General features: G+C 47.3%; 1 protein-coding gene across 4 annotated transcripts; it reads right to left on the bottom strand.

Annotated features, from left to right (window-relative positions):
• Nucleotides 1–7,111: 7,111 nt before the first annotated feature.
• Nucleotides 7,112–17,173, bottom strand: LOC102450179 (torsin-1A-like). 4 transcript variants are annotated; one of them, XM_089772920.1, is made up of 6 exons: nucleotides 16,845–16,975; nucleotides 12,000–16,391; nucleotides 9,854–10,122; nucleotides 8,594–8,769; nucleotides 7,958–8,085; nucleotides 7,112–7,573 (listed from the first exon to the last, which is right to left on the bottom strand). In XM_089772920.1, exons 3-6 carry the CDS (start codon nucleotides 10,112–10,114, stop codon nucleotides 7,329–7,331), a joined length of 810 nt encoding a protein of 269 aa, XP_089629046.1. In that variant the 5' UTR covers nucleotides 10,115–10,122; nucleotides 12,000–16,391; nucleotides 16,845–16,975; the 3' UTR covers nucleotides 7,112–7,328. The 4 variants fall into 4 exon arrangements, with proteins under 4 accessions (XP_089629046.1, XP_089629045.1, XP_025043155.2 ...); XM_089772919.1 differs by having other exon boundaries at nucleotides 12,005–16,391; XM_025187370.3 differs by lacking the exon at nucleotides 12,000–16,391 and having other exon boundaries at nucleotides 16,845–17,173.
• Nucleotides 17,174–17,385: the final 212 nt, after the last annotated feature.

The raw sequence follows: 17,385 nt of genomic DNA, 5'->3' as shown, positions 1-17,385 counted from the left end.
TTTTGACCACCGCAGCACACTTTGTGGAAGTTTTCAGAGAACAACCCACAATAACTCCAAGATCTCTTTCCTGATTTGTCATAGCCAAATTATCCTCCATCATACTGTACGTATAGTTGGGGTTATTTTTCCCGATGTGCATTACTTTACACTTACCTACATTAAATTTCATTTGCCATTTTGTTGCCCAATCACTGAGTTTGGTGAGATCTTTTTGGAGTCCCTCACAGTCTGCTTCTGTCTTGACTATCCTGAACAGTTTGGTATCATCCGCAAACTTTACCACCTCACTGCTTACCCCTTTCTCCAGATCATTTATGAATAAGTTGAAAAGGATTGGTCCCAGGACTGACCCTTGGGGGATACCACTAGTTACCCCTCTCCATTCTGAAAATTTACCATTTATTCCTGCCCTTTGTTTCCTGTCTTTTAACCAGTTCTCAATCCAAGAAAGGACCTTCCCTCTTATCCCATGGCAATGTAATTTACACAAGAGCCTTTGGTGAGGGACCTTGTCAAAGGCTTTCTGAAAATCTAAGTATACTGTATCTACTGGATCCCCCTTGTCTGCATGTTTGTTAACCCCTTCAAAGAACTCTAATAGATTAGTAAGACATGATTTCCCTTTACAGAAACCATGTTGACTTTTGTCCAACAAATTATGCTCTTCTACATGCCTCACAATTTTATTCTTTACTATTGTTTCGACTAATTTGCCCGGTACTGAAGTTAGACTTACCGGTCTGTAATTGCCAGGATCGCCTCTAGAGCCCTTTTTAAATATTGGTGTCACGTTGACTACCTTCCAGTCATTAGGAACGGAAGCCAATTTAAAGGATTGGTTACAAACCACAGATAATAGTTCAGCAATTTCCCATTTGAGTTCTTTTAGAACCTTTGAATAAATGCCATCTGGTCCCGGAGATTTGTTAACATTAAGTTTTTCTGTTTGTTCCAAAACCTCCTCTAATGACACTTCAATCCGGGACAGTTCCTCAGATTCATCACCCACAAAGGACAGTGCAGATTTGGGAATCTCCCTAACGTCCTCAGCCACGAAGACTGAAGCAAAGAAATCATTTAGTTTATCCGCAATGGCTTTATCGTCCTTGATTGCTCCTTTTATATCTCAATCGTCTAGGGGACCCACAGGTTTTTTAGCAGGCTTCCTGCTTCTAATGTACTTAAAAAATATTTTGTTATTTCTTTCTTAGTTTTTGGCTAGCTGTTCCTCAAAATCTTTTTTTGCTTTTCTTATTACATTTTTACACTTGATTTTACATTATGTTCCTTTCTATTTATCTCATTAGGATTGGACTGCCACTTCTTAAAAGATGCCTTTTTGTCCCTCCCTGCTTCTTTTACATGGTGGTTAAGCCACGGTGACTCTTTTTTAGGTCTCTTGCTATGTTTTTAATTTGGGGTATACATTTAAGTTGGGCCTCTATTATGGTGTCTTTAAAAAGTTTCCATGCAGCTTGCAGGGATTTGGCTCTAGTCATTGTGCCTTTTAATTTCTGTTTCTCCTCATTTTTGTGTAATTCTCCTTTTTGAAATTAAATGCCAGAGTGCTAGACTGCTGAGGTGTTCTTCCCACCACAGGAATGTTAAATGTTGTTATATTGTGGTCACTATTCCCAAGCAGTCCTGTAATAGTTATCTCCTGGACCTGATCCTGCGCTCCACTCAGGACTAAATTGAGAATTGCCTCTCCCCTTGTGGGTTCCTGTACCAGCTGCTCCAAGAAGCAGTCATTTAAGCCATTGAGAAATTTTATCTCTGCTTCTCTTCCTGAGGTGACATGTATCCAGTCAATATGGGGATAATTAAAATCCCCCATTATTACAGAGTTCTTTATTTTGGTAGCCTCTCTAATCTCCCTCAGCATTTCAATATCAGTATTGCTGTCCTGGTCAGGTGGTCAGCAAAATATCCCTACTGCTAATTTCTTGTTATTGGAGCATGGAATTACTATCCATATTGATTCTACTGAACTTGTTGATTCATTTAATATTTTTATTTCATTTGATTCTACATTATCTTTCACATACAGTGTCACTCCACCACCCACCCGGCCTGCTCTATCCTTTCGATATATTTTATATCCCGGTATGATTGTGTCCTTCAGATTTTCCTCATTCCACCAGGTTTCAGTGATGCCTATTATGTCAATCTCCTCCTTTAATACGAGATACTCTAGTTCACCCATCTTATTAGTCAGACTCCTAACATTCTGTTTAGTCTACAGAATCGAAGAGTGAGGGGGGATTTGATAGCAGCCTTCAACTTCCTGAAGGGAGGTTCCAAAGAGGATGGAGCGAGGCTGTTCACAGTAGTGATGGATGGCAGAACAAGGAGCAATGGTCTCAAGTTGTGGTGGAAGAGGTCCAAGTTGAATATTAGGAAAAACTATTTCACTAGGAGGGTGGTGAAGCATTGGAATGGGTTACCTAGGGAAGTAGTGGAGTCTCCATCCCTGGAGGTGTTTAAGTGTCGGCTTGACAAAGCCCTGAACGGGTTGATTTAGTTGGGATTGGTCCTGCCTAGAGCAGGGGGCTGGACTTGATGACCTTCTGAGGTCTCTTCCAGTTCTATGATTCTATGATTCATTTGTGTAGAAGCACTTTAAAAATTTGCCACTGCTTATTTGTCTGCCCTTCTCTGATGCATTGGATTCCTTTGGATTCCTTTATTTTGCTTAGATAAAATCTATCAAAGAAAGTTTTACAGGGTACAAGTTAATAACAAAGGCATAATGTATCGGTGTCAAGCTTGGGTTGTGGGGGAACACAAGGATCAGTTTTTACAGAGTTAACTAGGTACATAGGAAGCTTAATGTACATAGTCCCAGATGAGGGTAGGATGGATTTTTCAAGAGTCAGTGAATAAGTATCCTGAGGGACGCCACCCATAAAGGGTAAAGGGCCTCAGTCTATGATGGTAATAGCACGTAGACACATGGGTGGAGCACATCCCTCCATGGAGCGTATGCCTAGGTCTTTCAATGTTCTGAGGTTCTTCTGTGAAAAAGAAACATAGTTTGTCAGGGTGCTTTCCCTGATCATGTCTCTTGTCAGCAGTGTCATGTGTCCCTTGTGAACGATATGCAGCCTGTTTTGCGGTAACAAATGGGTGGTTCCTCAATCACGTCTTTTGATGTTCTTGGTGGTGGCCGGTAACGTGCTCGGTGTAAATGTCCCAAGACCACTGGATGGTGTCGGAGACCATCAGCTGTCTCATGGGGCAGGCATAGTGCTGATCAGCGCTGCACACTCATACTACTGTCCTGTTGCAGGGGTCCCATGTGCTCAGAGTCCCCACCAGCAGGGCATGGATCTCGACTTCATAAGCCCAGGCTCTCAGGGTGTCTGCCAGCGGGATGTTTGTCTCAATTGTTCATGCTTGGGCCTTGTGGAAAGCCGGTGTGTGGTTCTCAAAAGTTATGGTGACATCCACCATGATGACCTTCTTCGTCTTTGTCTCCTTGTTGGTAACCACGATGTCAGATTGTAGCAGGCTGTTCCTGATGGGGACAACAGAGTCGACAGCGACCCTGACCCAGGGTTGGCAGGCGGGCTTTGGTCAGCTGGTCCTGGATGGCATGGCAGAGCTGCCCGGCCCTGGAGTGGGTCTAGCAGCACCTCCTGCACCTCTTGTCCTGAGCCCCATGACAGACAGCCCGGTGAGGGGGCTGCAGTTGAGTCGAGCCCTGTGGATGAACCACCAGTCAGCAAAGTGGGTGAAGTTGACCCCAGAGAGGAAGTGGTTGCTCATATCCCATTTGTTGATCATTTCAAGTATCTTGCCCTGATCCAGCTTCCACTGCTGGTTCTCCACATAATGGCAGCGGATGGCGTCTTTCATGACCCTCTCGAACATGGTTCTGGCAGGCGGGGTAATAACGATGTGCTCTGAAGTCTTAATGTGTGGCACCAGGACTCCCAGCTCCCAGCGTGCCTCACACCAAGTGCCGTGGCATCCAATCCTCTTCCCCAGGCAGCACGAGGCATTGTGGGTATGGGACCACAGCCAGGACAGGTCTCCGTCTTCTCTCCCAAACTTAACCTCCAGGAAGCCACTGAGCTATGTAGCAATGTTCTGCTTGGACGGAGTCCTGACGATACACTGCCTTGCCACATCCTGCATGGCACTCACTGCGATGTTGCTCGCCTTTGGGTCTGAGCACGTCAGGAGATGGAAGGTGTGGGTGACCACCGCCATGTCGCACAGGTCACCCATCTGGGGTACATTGCTGCCGCCCTGTCTGTGGGAGATATAAATGACATCTATGCTGGCTCTCTGTGGGAGGTAGAACCATTTCTTTACTAGCTGCCGGATGGCATCATCTACCTTCACCTTGGCCACGGCAAAGCCCCTGAGGATGAAGGAGATGCAGAGGATCAGCAATGTGCTGAGCATGTTCATCTTTTGCTGGGGGCGACCAGGGAGTTATCGGTAAGGATCTCCATAATAGAGTCCTTGGGGGTCTGTGGGACAAGGACTCTTGTGGGCATTCCCAAGTGCTGGTAGAACTGCCTCTCCTCGAGGGAGACCATGGGCTCTCCCTGGATCTAGAACCGCGTGGGCCTCACCAGCATCGTCGATGTGGAGAGAGGCCCCCTTCTTGGCTTACCCACTTGGTGGCTCAGCTGGTGACATCGAGCATCTGCCAGAGGCCTCTGAGCTGTTGGAGATCAGGACCAGGTTGCCTGTGTAGGCCAGGACATCAATCCTCTCACCATGCAGGTCTAACCTGGCTGGGCCTATACCAAAAATGGCCTGACCAAAAATTTCATTTTGAAATTCCAGTGGTTGCAAGTGTAGTTGTTTGAGGGTGAGGTGACTTCATTGTGTTTCTTTGTAAATTTAAGAAAGCAAGTAGCTACTGGTGAACTCACCAGTTGGAAGACAATAGGAAAGTTATAATAGACAAGATAGAAGATAGAAGCACAAATGAGGATTTCAGCAGAAGTGAAGTTGTCACAATTGTGCACAGATCACTAGCCCCAGTCACTATTGGGCTATATCTACATTGGCATGATCTTGCGCAAATACTCTTTAACGCAAGAGTTCTTGCGTTAAAGTATTTGCGCAAGGGAGCGTCTACACTGGCATGTGCCTTTGTGCAAAATATGTGCTTTTGTGCAAGAGCATCCGTGCCAGTGTAGACACTCTCTTGCGCAAGAAAGCTCCGATGCCCATTTTAGCCATCGGGCTTTCTTACACAAGAAATTCATGTTGCCTGTCTACACTGGCCTCTTGCGCAAGAACAGTTGTGCCAGAGGGCTTATTCCTGAGCAGGAGCATCAGAGTTCTTGCGCAAGAAGCATTGATTTCATACATTAGAACGTCAGTGTTCTTGTGACAGAACTCCCCGCCAGTGTAGACAGGCAGCATGTTTTTGCGCAAAAGCGGCTGCTTTGGCACAAAATCATAAGAACATAAGAACGGCCGTACTGGGTCAGACCAAAGGTCCTTCTAGCCCAGTATCCTGTCTGCCAACAGTGGCCAGCACCAGGTGCCCCAGAGAGGGTGGACCGAAGACACGATCAAGCGATTTGTCTTCTGCCATCTCTCTCCAGCCTCTGACAAACAGAGGCCAAGGACACCGTTTTAACCCCTGGCTAATAGCCTTTTATGGACCTAACCTCCATGAAATTATCTAGCTTCTCTTTAAAACTCTCTACATGTCAATGTAGACACAGCCTTGATGTATGTTTAAGAATTCTCGGGCTCATTTTGATCTCATTTAGCAAGATCCAACTCCCACTGAATAGCAAAAACACTCCCCTTGGCTTAATTGGGAAATTACATTAGTGCAATTCAGAAATAACTCCAATTAAATTAGTGGAGTATAAAAGGGTATGAGATCAGAACAGGCTTTCCATTTGCTTCCCTTTATTAAATGTGTTGGGGTTTTTTTGTGTGGGAGTTTTTTGGTTTGTTTTTTGCTTTCTCAGTTTTATTTCTGCAAGTCAAACTCTTGCATCTTCTGCATTTTTCAACTCACTGTACATTTCTTCTTGGCAGAAAAGTCCTTAAGTAACCTCTATTGTTGCTTTTTTGCCCAGTCTTATGTTCAGTTCAATTGGAGTCATATTTCTTGTGATAAAAAGACTTTCTTTGTTGGTGGTTTGTCAGGGAGGAGTTACAGGGAAATTATCAAGTGATCCAGGGCAAAAGTGAAGGTGGTGTAAAAATTAGTTTTCAGAACTTGACACTGACAGAAACGTTGCAGGCTTTTTGTTTGGATTTATACATTTTCCCTAGAGTGTTTGCAACCAAAACACTGAAGCAAGAAGTTAGTGCATGAGAACCTAAAAGTGAAACTGTCTTGCACAAAAACCATAGCTGACTAATATACCTTTAGAGTGAATTGAAGTGTATTTGGTGAATAGTTTGTATTTGGTGTGTGTACATTTAACGATGTAAAAGCTGTTGAGAGATTTAGCAGGTATCAAGGAACTCATCTTCTCCCCTCCCTGATCCTGCCCTAAGAATTACTCTGACACAGGATCCTTTAAATATTTCTATAAAATGTGAGGGAAGATTTAAGTAGGAGTATGGGTCTGGGTGTGGTGACCAATGATACTTTTATTCTTGGGACTGATCCCTTGTTTGTGAAGCTGTTGTCAGTAATGGATATATGAGTGTAGTCAGTATGTACAAAAAGCAGCATTAGGGAATCCCTGAATATGCTCCTGTCACTATGCTGGAACCAACTAACATTTACTGTGGCTGTGGGCTTATTTGTGCTCCAAACTTTTTAGAGCATCATTCTAAACTGTGGCATCTTGGGCTTGTTCTTCAGCAAACCTCTGTGTAACCTGAGTTTTCTAGATTTGCTTTAGAAACCAAAAGATCAAACTATCATCATGAATAGACTTTGGTGAGGAGTTATGTGGGCAAGCAAACCTGAGTCATTAGTTCTGTATATTGGATCCCTTGTCTCCTGTTGCTTTTGTTTTTCCTTTATTTGTGTCCCTGGAAAAACAAGGCAGGCATATCTGCCTACTCTGTATTGCTTCCCTCTGGTCTTGGTAGTGGAGGTTTATTAAGAATGCAGAGAGATCATTAAGACTGTATAACATATTTATTTTATTGTACTCACAGCATCATGTTTTGAAGGTGGGGAAAGGATGTAGTTTATTATGCTGAGATGAGGAAGTTTTCAGTGTTATCTTCTTTATCCAGTCAAAGTGTACAAGAGGGTTTAGATATGTTACAGGTCAGGTCCCTGCCCCAACAAACTTACAGTCTGGGACAATACTAATGAATATCAAGAGACTTGATTTCTTTTCCTCCTTGTCCTTGAATACTTGGCCCATTTAGGTATTCAGGTTCACCTTTGAGGTCACAGTTTTGCAACCTTTGCTAGAGTAGATTCTATCGTCATTGGGATAGTCGGACATTTCTAAGGCAATCTTTATGATAAGATCTTCATCTTCTTGATGGCCTTGGTAGCGCAGTTCCTCTCGGATGCACTCTTTCACATGTTTATATTCCAGGGGCAAGAAAGGGATGAAATAGTCCACCAGGTTCTTCTGGATCAACTTGCTATTCCAAAAGCCACCTGGGAGAGAGAGAGAGAGAGAGAGAGATTGAGGCTATGTGTAGACTGCTGCTTTTTATCGGAAAAAGGTATGCAAATTGCACGCCGCAATTTGCGTATCTTTTTCTGATTGTTTTTTTGGAAGAGGCTTTTCTAAAATTTGGCCCGTCTACACTGAGCCAAATTTCAGAAAAACCTCCTTTTTCGGAAGAGCCTTTCTTTCTCGTCAAAGGAAGTTGGAAGTGTTGGAAGAGCAGACGCATTCCCTCGACGTGGTGGAGTTTTTCCGGGATACCTCTGTAATCTAGACATAGCCAGAGAGAGAGAGAGAGAGAGAGAGAGAGAGAGAGAGACTGCATAATTCATGTGGGCTGCTATGGGTCCCAGGAGCTCAGAAGTACTCACTGTTCCTGTTATTGAAAATCTCAGCAGATAGCATAGACTGCAGGTCTCTCAGGGGAATTTCTTCTCTTTCCTTCTGCTTCCTCCAATGATCAAGTGTCACCTCAGTTATGTTGTCCCCTCCAGCATTACTGTTAGGTGAGAAATTAACTGGATCATCCAAATGACCCTCAGCAAAGCATTATCTCAGGAACAACACAAAGGGCCAGACTGTGCCTCCTCGTTCCATGCCTGGAAGGACCCCTCTGTGGGTGGATATGACAACTTGGGGAATTTCTGCACCACATATAAATTATGTTCGATATTATGGATTCTCGATATGTATTTTTCTCTGTGTGTCCATCAGAAGAAGAAATAAAAAGCGGTGAAGCAGTTAAAAATGAGAACGCTACAGGAACAGACAATATAATAGCAGAGCTGCTAAAAGCCGGTGGGATAAGTGCTATCAAAGCACTAGGAAAAATATGTAAGTTCAGTTACCACGTCTCCAGTTTCTTGTTGATGACCAAGGACAGTGGGTACAGCAAGGCACCTCCATCTGTGCAACCGAACTGTAGCCTTGTGAAAGCAGGTTCTCCCCCTTTGCCCTTGCTGACTCTGTGAAGCCACAATTACTCACTAGCCATTGGATTTCCTTACTTCAGGAAAAGGAAGATGGCCTTGCCGTAGTAGATGCCATTGACAGCCTCGCGATGGCCGAGGTACGGTATGATGGAGTCAATCAGACCATAGGGCATCTGTTCCATTTCAGAGAAAATGAAAAGTGACCTTGGACAGGCGCTGACATTCCCTCGAATCCAGTTCTGAAGCTGCTCCTGTGGGAACGGGCAAGATAGTCCGTGAGCAGGAGAGTAGGAAGTCAAGATGGTGGCTGGATTGTTTTTGGAGGAGGGATTCCACCACTGTTCTAACTTAGAGGCACTAAATATAATGCTAGTGATACATAAATGTAATCAAATCTCATGTTAGAGCCTCCCATTGACTTCAATGAGAGCAGGATCAGACTTTCAGTACACATATGTGTGCTGGCAGGGTATTTGTCTGGGTGTTGACTTCCATGAGACATTTCAGTTGCCAGAGTGTCTAATTCTGAACTCCTCATTCATTAAAGTCAAGGGGAGTTTTTGTTGAATAGAGCTGAGGGTAGTAGGAAGTGCAGAAATATGGAAAAAGAAGGACCTATAATCTCATAAGATGTGGTAAATTCTATGTCCCTGTATACGTAGCATCTAAATCCTTTGGACTAATATTCACTAAAAGGATACAGTCAGACAGTATGGGTCTCAAATTTGACCTTCCTGAATGTTTATAATCTAATGATGAACATCTAAATACCCTAAAAATGTCCAGGGTTTATCTAGGTCCAGAATCTATAGTAATAAATATGGGTGAAAATGTTTGGCTAGAGCAAGAGCTGGCTTGAACATCAGCTCAAAGGCTGAACCAACCCAAGTGTTTGGAGAGGCTCACACAAGTTTATGAACTTTATATCAGGCTGTGTCTACATTGCAAAGAAAAGTCAGAAAAAGATACACAAATTGCAAACTGCAATTTGTGTATCTTTTTCCACTTTTCTTTCGGAAGAGGCTTTTCTGAAATTTGGCCTGTCTGCATGGGGCCAAATTTTGGGAAAACCTCCCCTTTCAGCACATCCCTTCTTCCTTGTACAATGAGGTTTACAGGGATGGCAAAAGAACGTGTTCACTTTTCTGAATTCTTGGTATCCTGGAAAAGCTCTGGAGTCTAGATGTACCTTCAGTTTTCACCCCCCTCTGCACTCTCCGGTTGTGCTCAGGATGGGGGGCAGAGATGCTGAAATTCCCTGGGCAGTGTGGGATCTGCATGCAGGACTCCTGACCTGTCCCCCCCTCTAGGAGAGCAGAGTCACAAGGGAAGTACCTTGTACTGCTGGATATGGTCAGCGTGTGGGAAATGCAAGACTGCGTTAAACTGATGGACAAAGCTCCTTCTTGCTTGGTGATGCTGGTACAGGTTCTGCGCAATGATCCTGCTGATGAAGGACTTGCCAGTGCCCGTCCAGCCATGGAAGGACATCACCAGCGGCTTCCTGGGCTGTTTGTCTCTGGCATGGCTGCTCAGCGCTTTCAGAACCACCTGGGTGGCAAGGTGCTGCCCGAAGACTTTCCGTTCCAAAGCCATCTGCAGGGCTGGAGGCATGATGAGATTTCAGCATCAGGAAGCGTTTTATCACCCCCTCCCTCCCAGGCTATTGTTAGACTGCAGATGGGCAGAATGTTCCCCGTTAGCGTTATCATGGGGCTGTGTATAATGGGAGCTGTAGGTGTTGAGCTGCTTACTAGATTTGGCCCACAGCGTCTGTTGGTGGGAGGCCAAGCAGCTTGTGGAGGGTACCTGGGAACTCCCACTAAGACTATCACTGTATCTGGTGCCTCATACATGGCCAAGGGATGTGATCCTATAGTTCTAGGGGACAAGATTGTGGAAATTTCCAGATCCTCTTTAACTACCTTGATGATATGCAAGGTACTAAATAGGTGGGGTAAGACACGTCTCCCTGCTGGCTCCCTCCTGTTCTCAAAAAAGACCTGACACTTCAGTGGCAAGAAGTACATCAAGGACCACTGCCGAGAGGCGGAGGACTGGAGGAAATAAGTGTACCTTGAAGTAATTGGAGCTATGCCAGTTTTATCCAGCAAAGGATCTGGCCCGGAATCTGCAGCATAGTCCTTCAGGGAAAGGGTTAATTCAAGGCCCAACATGACTGGTGCCGAGAACACAATAAAGGGGATTTCCTAGGCTGCAAGGCTCATGGTTTGTGGAAAATTTCCAACGGACCATTGAGTGTCTCGGTTTCTGCTTCCTGGCACTAATCCCCTGAAGGCAGGGTGAGATCGGCTGGCCAACTTCCACTTTCACTGGGGATGGTGCTTTCTTCGCAGAAATGAAACTGAAAGGCTAAAGAGCTCAGAGGCAGGATGGGCTAGTGGTAAAAGCCAGGGACTCTGAACCTCATGGTCCTGCATTGTACTCCCACCACTAGGCCTGACGCATGCATCCAAAATTCTCACTCGTGACTTTGGGCCCTACACAGGGGTGGCCAGACCAGGGGAAGCCATGGTGTAAGGGGGTAGAGAAGAGTGAGTAGGGGGTGAGGTTTGGGTGCCAGTGCCCTCCACCCTCGCTTTTAGGAAGCTTCTGCCACTCCTGGCTCTGCAGTGATTGGGTGCTCAACTGGAAGCAGGGACAATGGGAGGATTCATTAGCTCATGGCTTTAAATTCACTCCTGGATTGTGCCAGCATAAAGCAGGGGATTCTTGGCAAGGTAAGTCCCTCGAAGGAGATGTTGTTGTGTCATGAGGTACCTGCAACCTCTTCTCTGCCAGCAGGGACCTTTGGAATGGGAGGAGGGGCATTGCTGGGGCATGCAGCGATGTAGGCCATTCCCTGGCCAGCATCTGCCAGCTTAAGCCCTGGTAAGAAGGAAAGCTGACTTCTCTCATCAGCACTCCTGAGGGAGGGTAGTGATGAAAAGGCGGCCTGAATGGCCCCGGTTTGAATCCCTCCACCCTGAATGCGATAGCATTCCTGAGGTCAGTCGGTCCCTTGGCTTCCTCCGCCCACGTCGTTAGCTTGCTGCTGTGTGACAGACCGGGCCGGTCTGGGCACAGCTGAGGGCGTCCGCTCAGGGTGAATTGCTCAAATCCGGGGCTCCTTACAGTCCCCAGACTGGTGACCTCTCCAAACCGGCCACAAACCAGTCCCACAGAGCGCTTCAGCTGCCTGCCTGAAGCCTCACGAACAAAACCCCTCCGACACCCCAGCAATATCCGTGCCCCAGATGGCCCCGGGCCTCATACACCGGTGGGGGGTCTTAGCACCCAACCCCACCTACCCCAAACAAGTTCTGTCTGGTTCCAAGAAACCAGCCACAGATCCCTGGTCAATTTACCCTTTGGACCTTACCCACAAATCACGCTGGGCCAATCCTTTAGCATCTAACAACTAAAGGATTATTACCACAAGAAAGAAAAGCAGGAGAGTGAGGTTGCTAAAGAATCATACATTACATGCATCAAATCTCCCAGTTCTCGATGCAGGCTCTAGCAGAGATGTTACAGCTGCTGGTTTAAAAGTCCTTGTTGCACATCCTAGAATCAGGATGGGTCCACAGTTCTTTCCGGCTCTTCGATCCCTGCATTGCTGCCTCTGGGATGAAGTGCTGAGCTGAGAACAAAATGGCATCGACCACATGGCCTCTTTATACCTCCTTCCTGGCCTCTTCTGGTATGCAGCAGGTCACCTGGTCCTCAGCCTCTCTCTGCTGGCCGCTCTTAGGCGTCTGCCCTCATACTTTAGGTGTGTCCTTGGCCCATTGAGTGCCATTGTCCCACAGGGCCTCGCCAATTAGCATGTCCACAGGCCCGGGCTCTGCCCAATGCTCAGCCACTTGCAGAGAAGTATTCAGTATCCACACAGACTACAGATTCCTAACTACACACACAGACATTATACAACCACATAAATAGCTTACATAGGATTATCAGATAATAAGCTTGTATTTCGCACCCCACATGGCCCCCTATTATACCATTGTTGGGGCCAGCACCCCCACCTATGGGTGCAGCCATGATCTGGCTGCTTCCCTCAAATTCCAGTAACATGACACCCCCAACGCAAAATTGATGCAGGAAGTGATGCTAGTAACATCACTGAGGGCATCACAGGCCTCCCCATGCTTTGGCTCTGTGTCATCACATGTTCTACCCAATGTTAGAAACAACAATACAGAGCTGGATGAGAGTATGAGAACCCAGTGAGCCTAAAATAGACTTCATTATTGCAAGGTCTGCCCTATTGATAACCATGTCCTTGCACTGTCTCACCAACCCAAGGTAGAACTTAGTAAGAACCACAGCTACTTGGATCTGCTTCTGCGGCATGATCCCTAAGTGTGTCAGGTGATTTTGCCCCGAGCTGACGAAAGTAGTGAATTTATTCAGGCCAGCTCTGGCAACTCTCTGAACAACAATGAACACTGTGCGAATGCAGGCATTCTCACCCCAAATCATGTAGGCATTTTTGAATTTAGCCACGAAAACAAAATGGTGGCATGCCTCAGTTTCCCTTTTCACACAGGACCTTCTGGCCGGAACCCTTTTTGTCCTGTAAAAAATTCCAAGGCCAGTTCCAAGTGTTAACCATGAAATAGCAACATCACAATGACCCCTTACATACCGTCTGTCGTTTGGTACATCTCCAGACAGATTACATTTTCATAAGATCATGCATATTGTATACCTTTACATTTCTCTGCAACAATAATACATTGGTTACAAGAATTACCATCAGTAACAAGAACAATCCTATCTCAGGTGTATATTGACTTTCTCCATCAGGCCCCTTCTCTGGCCCCACACCATTGCAGTTTTGGCCCTTCAGGTTCAAACTGCAAATCTTCTTGGCCAAAGCAAGTCCTGCCCCTCCCCCTTGTCCTCTGGGCTCCAGGCCTGAAACCTCTGGCCTGACCAAGACAAAGGGATGGCTGGGTGTGACTCCCTGGCTCACAATGGCCCTGGAATTCTCCCCCTTCCCCCACTCAGTGGGGTAACAGCAGTAAGCTGTAGACTCCCAAGTCTCTCCTTTGTCCACCTCCAACCTCTGTTTCCACATGGAACCAGCTATCCACTTCCCTGATTGATTATGAGTGTCCACCGTGTCCAGAGACGGGAGTTTAACTGCCATCTCCTGCATCCTAGAGAGAGTGACCACACAGCTGTTCTGCTCTGCATACTTAGCTACATAGTGTCTCAGATTCAGGAGAAGAACTAACTTCCCACTCTCCTCATTCACCTGGGAATAATCCTGTCCCAAAGACACTGACTTCCCAGCAAGCTGGTCACACACAGTCACTGGGTTAACAGCCTGCTCCAATTCTCTGGCTGTTCCTGCCTCATCTGGAACAACCCTCAGTCCCTCCGAGACCTCTCCACCACCATCCACACTGGGTTTCCCTAAACCCAAGTCAGTGGAGTCACTGTTAACAGACAAGTTCTGTCTGTCAGGCACTGCAACAAGTGCCTCACACACCAAGCTGCTGCCTTTTACAGGCAGAGCTTTCTCCTGAATGCCTTTTCCAAGCAAGGTCCTGTCACCTCCCTCAGTCACAGCAAACTGCTTGCTACAAGCACTGCCAGGACTCTCCTCCCTATGAGCTTCCTTAAGCCACAGTTCACCCTTCTCTGGCTCTGCAGTAGCATTGCCCTGCTGAGCCCCAACCAACTCCTCCTGCAATTCCCTGACTCCCTGGGTCATCTCTGGCCCCTCAGGTGGATTCACAGACAATCCCCTCTCAGGCACATAGACAGACTCACAAGAGACAGGGTCAGAGGCACCTTCTCTCCCTTTGCAACTCTATAGATGGCTGTAAATGCCCACACCATCATTAGGCTCCAGAGTTAACATTCCCTCATTCTCTCCTTGTGCCCGGGTTAAGGGGTCACCCTGGTCCCACAGAGTCACTTCCCCCTCTTCCAGCAACACAGCAGCATCAGTCACAATATCAAGGTCACCACTGTCTGATCTCTGGGGTTCTGGCAAAACACTGACTGGATCTACCTGAGTCACCTCATCCTTCTCCCCAGCAGACACGAACTTAGAGCCACCTCCTTTCTGGGCCTTCTCTGTATCCAGACCTAACTCTGGGACAACAGCACTGCTCTCAGCCAACACAGGCTGTGGGGCACCTTCCTCAGACAAAGGAAGAAACTCTTCCCCACACACGGACAGACAACCAGAGACAGTTTCTCCCTTGTCCCAATACCCCTGGCTAATCTCAGGCATACAGCTAGCCACTGAGACAGCTTCCTTTACTGCCCCACTGCTACTTCCACCAGCCAAATTGCCAGCTTGCACACACTGTGCTTCACAACTCAATTTCAGCTTGTGCTGGTTCAATTCCACAAACCTCACCAGCCACCAACTCCTCAACTAAAACTTCATTCTGGCCAGCCACTCCAGGCTGCCCCAGAGAAACATTTCCCTGACTTCTGGGCTCTTCCTGCCCTGGTTCTGATTCCAGCCTCACCTCTGAGGCATCAGATGGGCCCTCACCCACAGGCTCACTGTCCCCCTGCACAGACACACAGCCATCTGCCACAGGCACACATGTAGAAACACTTTCCCCTTGGCTACAGGGAGACTGACCAACTCCAGGAAACTTTCCATGCCCACATGCACCCCCTTCCCAAACCTCCCTGTTAGCTACAGGTAACACAAAAGGTTTGCATTCATACATGCTTTGGGGTTGGGTCATCACATCAGCTGGGCAAAATACGTCTGCCATATCGTAAGCACACCGCATACCCACAGAGTTATACATTGAACCTTCAGGAGAATACAGTCTCTCTTGTTCTTTTAGTCTCTTAAGCTGGAGGTCAAGTCTAGCATTTTCCTCCTTGGCTAGGGCCATCTTCTTTGCATGCTCTACCTCTTCCCTCCGCTGCCTCTCAGCATATTCTGCCTTTTTCTCCTCAAGTTCCCGATCCATCTCCTTCTGTCTCTTAGCAATTTCTTCATCTGCCTTCTTTCAGCAGCTTCCTTGGCTCGCTTCTGATCCCTTTCATCCACATCTCTGGTTAGTAACAACACTACCAGATCTAGTTTAGAGGCCCTCTTCCTAAAGGCAATGCCTCTCCCCAAGCACAAATCCTTCAGAGCACTTTTGCCCAGACTCTCATATAATCCCGGGATCATCGCAGCGGCTCTTTAACCAACCAAACTCTCAACACCAAAAATCAAATTTAGACAGCGTGGGGTCCTGATCCCAAATCTCAATTGACCAAGATCTGTGGATCCTGCCGACTACGCCACTGTGACAGACCGGGCCGGTCTGGGCACAGCTGAGGGCGTCCGCTCAGGGTGAATTGCTCAAATCCGGGGCTCCTTACAGTCCCCAGACTGGTGACCTCTCCGAACAGGCCACAAACCAGTCCCACAGAGCGCTTCAGCTGCCTGCCTGAAGCCTCACGAGCAAAACCCCTCCAACACCCCAGCAATATCCGTGCCCCAGATGGCCCCAGGCCTCATACACCGGTGGGGGGTCTTAGCACCCAATCCCACCTACCCCGAACAAGTTCTGTCCGGTTCCAAGAAACCAGCCACAGATCCCTGGTCAATTTACCCTTTGGACCTTACCCACAAATCACGCTAGGCCAATCCTTTAGCATCTAACAACTAAAGGTTTATTACCACAAGAAAGAAAAGCAGGAGAGTGAGGTTGCTAAAGAATCATACATTACATGCATCAAATCTCCCAGTTCTCGATGCAGGCTCTAGCAGAGATGTTACAGCTGCTGGTTTAAAAGTCCTTGTTGCACATCCTAGAATCAGGATGGGTCCACAGTTCTTTCTGGCTCTTCGATCCCTGCATTGCTGCCTCTGGGATGAAGTGCTGAGCTGAGAACAAAATGGCATCGATCACATGGCCTCTTTATACCTCCTTCCTGGCCTCTTCTGGTATGCAGCAGGTCACCTGGTCCTCAGCCTCTCTCTGCTGGCCGCTCTTAGGCGTCCACCCTCATGCTTTAGGTGTGTCCTTGGCCCATTGAGTGCCATTGTCCCACAGGGCCTCGCTAATTAGCATGTCCACAGGCCCGGGCTCTGCCCAATGCTCAGCCACTTGCAGAGAAGTATTCAGTATCCACACAGACTACAGATTCCTAACTACACACACAGACATTATACAACCACATAAATTGCTTACATAGGATTGTCACATAATAAGCTTGTATTCCGCACCCCACATGGCTCCCTATTATACCATTGTTGGGGCCAGCACCCCCACCTATGGGTGCAGCCATGATCTGGCTGCTTCCCTCAAATTCCAGTAACATGACATGCTGCTATTACCTGGGATGTCCAGGGTGTCCTTCATATTGCAGCACACCAGGAAGCGGCACTTGAGCCAGGAGGCAGGGGTGAAGAGCTGCCATACGATAGCTGCCCCGCCGAAAAAAAATGAGGTGGTGACAGGGTCCAGCGCTGGCACCAGAGCGGGCACCAGCGCAAAGAAGCCAGCCACGGCCAAAAGCTTCATGGCAGGAGCTGAAGGGCAAACTGTCTCCGTGACTGGTGAAAGCAAAAGGGAAAGCCTTGCAATGGGATTTCCTGGTGCGCGCCTGCAGTGTCAGGCTGTTCAGTGAGCTGGAGGAACCTGGATAAACCACTGCAATGACTGGAGCTGAGTCATCATCACATTATCATTACACGTGGTGTTAGCAACGTGGCGTCTGAGCGAGGTTACGTCCCCGTGAAGGGGAGTGCGCGTGCGGGCGGAGCTGCTTTGGCCCACTCCCTTGTGCTCCCGTGGAGCAGCAGAACCGGATCCCAGCTGGAATTTTCTTGAGGGAGCTGCTAGTGTGTCTGCTGCCCCCTGTGGGCTTAGGCCTAC

The sequence above is a fragment of the Pelodiscus sinensis genome, chromosome 23 (assembly GCF_052426305.1).
Source record: "Pelodiscus sinensis isolate ZL-2025 chromosome 23, ASM5242630v1, whole genome shotgun sequence".
NCBI lineage: Eukaryota > Metazoa > Chordata > Testudines > Trionychidae > Pelodiscus > Pelodiscus sinensis.
The sequence above is the reverse complement of the archived record's forward strand: the minus strand, read 5'-3'. Positions and strand labels throughout refer to the sequence as shown.